General features: G+C 54.9%; 1 protein-coding gene across 1 annotated transcript in view; it reads left to right on the plus strand.

The window, feature by feature from the left end:
- Positions 1-1,583: 1,583 nt before the first annotated feature.
- Positions 1,584-5,049, plus strand: part of FAM3B (family with sequence similarity 3 member B) — a 26,793-nt gene continuing 23,327 nt past the window's right edge. Inside the window, exons 1-2 of the mRNA XM_012810264.1 lie at positions 1,584-1,632; positions 3,700-3,843. Of these exons, the coding sequence (XP_012665718.1) occupies positions 1,584-1,632; positions 3,700-3,843 (193 nt within the window). The remainder of the gene's footprint in view (positions 1,633-3,699; positions 3,844-5,049) is intronic.

Genomic DNA, 5,049 nt, shown 5'->3' on the forward strand with positions numbered 1-5,049 from the left:
GTTGGTACCTGCCATTTGCCGGACTAGTCACACAGCACCTGCTTGGCCCGCCCCTGGCCCGCCCTCGGCGGGTGCAAAGGCTCCCGCAGGCCGCCGGAGAGCGGGGCCGGCAGGAGCCCACCTGAAGATGCGCCCTGTGGCTGCCGGTGAGTGCGCCCCCGCTGCGGGCACAGAACAAGGGGCCCAGGGACCAGCCGCGCTGAGCCAGGAGGGTGGGGCCAGCCAGGGCTGGTCACCCCATGGACGGGCGGGGGCGGTAATCAGGAATGCGGGTACCAACACAGAGGGGGTGAATAGGCTGGGCCTCCAAGCAGGGTGCTCCCAAAGGGGGTGGCTGGGAGGAGGGGTATGCAATGGAATAGCGGGATCAGCGAGAGGGACACTTGACTGGAAAGTGGGTGAGCCCAGGCAGAGTGCACCTGCCCAGCCCCAGCACAGCTCCGTCCCCAAGGCCTTCAGGGCCCTGGATCTTTAGCAGGAAGGGGAGGGGGCTGGCAGGGTGGCTGAGAAGGCAATTTTTATTTCTCCATTTTTCAAACTACTTGATACTGTAGGAGATTTGGGCTAACTAGGGGAGAACGCCTTACTTTCAGGAGGCTGTTAATCTCTTAAAGCCTGTGTCCAAGCATTTGCTTGTTAGGGGACATTTTCGGTCCTGGCTGGAACAGCCTCTGTCCACTGGCCCTTCCTGCCTGGCTTCAGCACCTCTTACAATCTGAGCAGCTGGGTTCCTCCTGGAGTGAGGCATCTGTGTCTTGTTCAAAAACAGGAAATTCCTAAGGGGAAGGCTCCTTTGGTGAGTCACTCCCCACCCCCTGGTGTCAGTATCTCCAACTCCTGCTGTGAAGGGGCAGGTTTAATGTGTAGTCTCCTTTGCACAGAGTTTTGGCAGTGGTCCCGCTTCAGGAAGTTCTAAATGCTGCCTTTTCCACACCATTCCCACATATAGGAAAGTCAGACAAATTGTAAGATTTTTTACTTATTGTGCAAAATAGTTGCGTTTTTTTTAGCGACTGTTATGAGCAACACTGTTTTTGATCACTGGTGTGGATTATAAGGCACCAGCTTTCACTGTAGCTGTTCTGGAAGAATTTTTTCCATTATTTCTATATTGTATGATTATAATAGTCTCTGAGTACTGGCAGGTGGTTTTTCCTCACCCGTAACTTTCCACACCGAGACCTCAAGATTCATTTGTGTGTCGCAGGCTCCTTTGCTGTGGAGTCTGGTTATATGTGGTGGTGGGAGAAGATGCCTGCAGATGGTCAGGGCTACAGCACTGTTGATTTTGTGAGCTATCGATGTGGGGACATTCTAGGAATCGAGGTCTAGGTATGGACCTTGTCCTTGACACTCCAGTCCACTGCCAGGTCTGTTCCCTGTAGATAGCTTGCAGGAAGGATATTCCGACTGGATGGATAGAGTAAGTTCAGCTGCCCATGCTCCTGGGCCCAGGGACCTTCTCATTCCCCAGTGCGGTGTTGGTGGGTGGCCCTTCAGGATGGGTTCTGTAGCTTGCTTGCTGTGGTGTTCCAGAGTGGCCCTTCCCAGCCCTCTTGCCAAAAAGCCTCAGTGGACCGGACATGATGGCCGTGGACACTGACGCCAGCAGAGCCTGGAATCCACAAGGCAGTGAGTCCCAAAGTAGGGTCTGTGCATTCTGAGACCCCTGCCTCTCAAGTACAGGGGTGTGGCTGCCTCCGTGAGGATACAATCTGAATGCATACTGCTGGCAAGGCACCAGTGACAGCAGCCTCCCTGCCCTTGTCCCAGCTAAAGGAGTCCTGTGATCAGAGTGTGTCCTGTGGGTCCAGAAGTGCCTTCTTCAGTTGGTCCCTGGATTGGAGGGATGGGAGTATCCTATGGTCCCCCTACCTGCAAGTGGGGTGGTATCAGTTGAGTTTAGGACTGCTTTTCTTTCCTAAGGAGTGAAGTGTCCAGGGCCCACCTGAGACCCCCATTCTGAGCATGGGGGTCAGGCAAGGACACGTTTGTGCAGGCAGGCCACGTCACACGCAGATGCACTGCAGATTCCCGCCTGTGCTCTCACACTCGCTGCATCTGCCAGGCAGCAGGCACATGGGCACATGTTCCAGGAGCCCGTGATGACTTTATTACCTTGTCAGGGAAGGATGGTTCAGGTTACAGGATCACAGAACTGCTCTTGGACTCTGTACTTTCTCCTCCACCTCTGCAGCTTCTGGAGTTCCTCCCTGGGCTCCCACCTTTCCCAGGAGGAAACCTCCCCCTGGGTCCCAGCCCAGCTGAGCTCTGAGGGACAGGCTGCCTCGAGTCCTGCCCACTCTGCCTGCCTTCCCAAGAACTGACCTTCTGTTGTAGGTATCCAGCCGAAGAGGCACTGCCCAGCTTGCCTGATACTGTGCTGTGAGCTGGATTGTGGTCTCTCCCCCCAAATTCCCTTGTCCCCGCACCTCAGAACATGACTGTATTTGGAGGCAGGGCCTTAAAGAGGTGATTAAGGTAAAAAAATCTCATTAGGGTGGCCCTGACCCCATCTGACTGGCATCCTTACACATAGAGGAAGAGGCAATTAGGGTCAGGCACCCAACAGAGGGTGACCCTGTGAGACAGAAGGAAGAGATGCCCTCTCTAAAGAAACCTAGTCCTGCCAACACCTTGATCTTGGACTTGCAGCCTCCAAAATGTAAGAAGACAAATTTCCATGTTGAAGCCACAGTTGGTAGGAGGCTCTAGGAGATGAATCACTCTGCCTGCCGAGATTTTGTGTGTCACCTTCTAGCTCCTGGGTCCTGCTCTGCCTCTGTGGCTGGGATACCTCTGTGACTTTGGGCCACACCTGCCAGTCTGGCACCTCCCCACCCACATGCACCCCATCTCCTGAGGGCAGGCTGTCCCCGCACCTGCTGGGGATCTGCCTCCCACGCTGGGGGAGGTTGTGGCTCTAGGTCTTGGCTTCTCCCAGCTAGCCACACGCTGCCACAGGACACCGCACATCCCCGGCCTGGACAGCACACTTTCTAGTCTTCCTGGGAGCCCTGTGGCGTGTCCAGGACGGGAGCACCATTGTCTCACGGGATGGGCGGTCTGGCGGCGCACCTGGCTTTTTGTGTGCTCTCCATTTTCTCCCCTCTGACTTGCACCTGTCTATTTTTGTTCAGGTGGGGACAAAGTCACCGTCCCTCGGTGAGCTGGGCTTTGCACATTCTAAAGGTGGTACGCTGACCTTTCAGTCCTAATCCCAGTTAAACTGCAACTCGTTGCTCAGGCTCTCAGGGTTACGTGTTGTCCGGAAGATCCTCTGAGAATCCTCTGGTTAGGCAATTTTCTTCCTTAAATATTATGCTTAGATAAAACCTCCAACGGTCGGGGCGCAGGGTACAGTGCAGTGGGCTGTTGTTGCCTTTGATCATGCTCTGTGGCTCTCCTAGCACACCATCCACTCTGTTCATCCCACAGAATTTTCTGGAACATCATGTGGCCCATTCACTGTCCTGGGCATGCAGACATGGTCCTAGAGAGTAGGCTGTGGGGGGCCTGTGCAAGGCTGCGGGGAGCAGGGCCACCTCCAGAAAGAGGAGTGAGCAGCAAAGGGGCTGCTGAGACCCCCTCTCATTTTGTTTTCTGATCCTGCTTTATCCTATGTTGAGACATGGTTGGGCTGCCTGGCAGCGCCCAGCACCAAGCTGTTCCCAGCCCCAGTGTGTTGTCTGTCTCCAGGTGCTTTCAAGGCTGTGTTCCTCATCTTTGCATCTGTGTGTGCCTGGTATGCGGGGTACCTGCTAGCAGAGCTCATTCCAGACGCATCCCTGTCAAGCGCTGTCTATAACCTCCGCAGCATTGGAGAGAAGCCTGTCCTCAAAGGTAAGCTCCACGGTCCAGCCCACGCAACTGTCAGAAGAGGCGTGAGTGCAGTCCCAAACTCTGCTCTGTGCCATCTGATGGGTCTCTGTGCTGAGGAGGAAGAGGGGGAGGCAGAGGAGGAGGAAGGATGGAGGGAGGAGGAGAGGAAAGTGCTTTGCAGAGCGGAACACTTAAGCCTGACCATGACCCCCTGGGCAGGCTCAGCTCTCCGTGACCCTATCTTAGATGTGGATGGTGTACCCTCAGGTTCTCAGCCATAATCCAAACCTGCTGCCTGACCCTGAACTATCCTCTTCCAGCCCAGCCCTTGGCTTCCTCCTGTTTGAAACACAGGAGGGGCCTAGGCCCTAAACTCTGGAATCATTTTTAAGTTTCTAAAGGACTGAACAGCATTTTGAAAGTGATCTGTAAGTTGGCTGGGCGCGGTGGCTCACACTTCTAATCCTAGCACTCTGAGAGGCAGAGGCAGAAGGATCACCTGAGGCCAGGAGCTCAAGAGAGAGTCATCTGTAAAGTCTTAGAAAGCAAAAGGAATAATGTATTGGGTGTGCGAGAAACGTCAGGTGCTGAGACAGCATCTCTATCAGTGATGGGACTGCCCAGAAGGACCGTCAGCTTAGGAGAGGCTGAACTCTGCTTGGGGCCACCCTCTCTTCTACCCCAACTCCAGTGCCCACACCAAACACTGTCCAGGAGCCTTGGGGGGGGGGGCAGAGAACACGCACCTGCCCCTCTGTCACTGGCATCCTAGTGAGGGGAGATGACTGTGAAAAAGGAGCAAATGTGCTTTGAGATAGGATGGTGAGGGCAAGGCTCTGAGAAGCTGACCCGTGAGGAGAGGCCTCAGCAGAGCAAGGCAGCGAGGGCTGCATTTCTGAGGGTGGCCTGCAAGTTCAGGGTGGAGCACAGTGTCTGAGTCCATCCAGGCTGACATAACAGAATGACGTGGTCTGGGTGACTCAGAAACAACAAACACATATTCAGCACAGTGTGGGAAGGTGGGGAGTCCAAGACCAAGGTGCCCACAGATGCAGTGTCTGCTGAGGGCTGCTTTCTTTCTTTTTTTGTCTTTTTGAGACAGCCTCAAGCTGTCCCCCTGGATAGAGGGCCGTGGCGTCACAGCTCACAGCAACCTCCAACTCCTAGGCTCAAGCTATTCTCTTGCCTCTGCCTCCCGAGTAGCTGGGACTACAGGCACCTGCCACA

The sequence above is a fragment of the Otolemur garnettii genome, unplaced genomic scaffold (assembly GCF_000181295.1).
Source record: "Otolemur garnettii isolate 467f Iridium unplaced genomic scaffold, OtoGar3 scaffold00128, whole genome shotgun sequence".
NCBI classification, from domain to species: domain Eukaryota; kingdom Metazoa; phylum Chordata; class Mammalia; order Primates; family Galagidae; genus Otolemur; species Otolemur garnettii.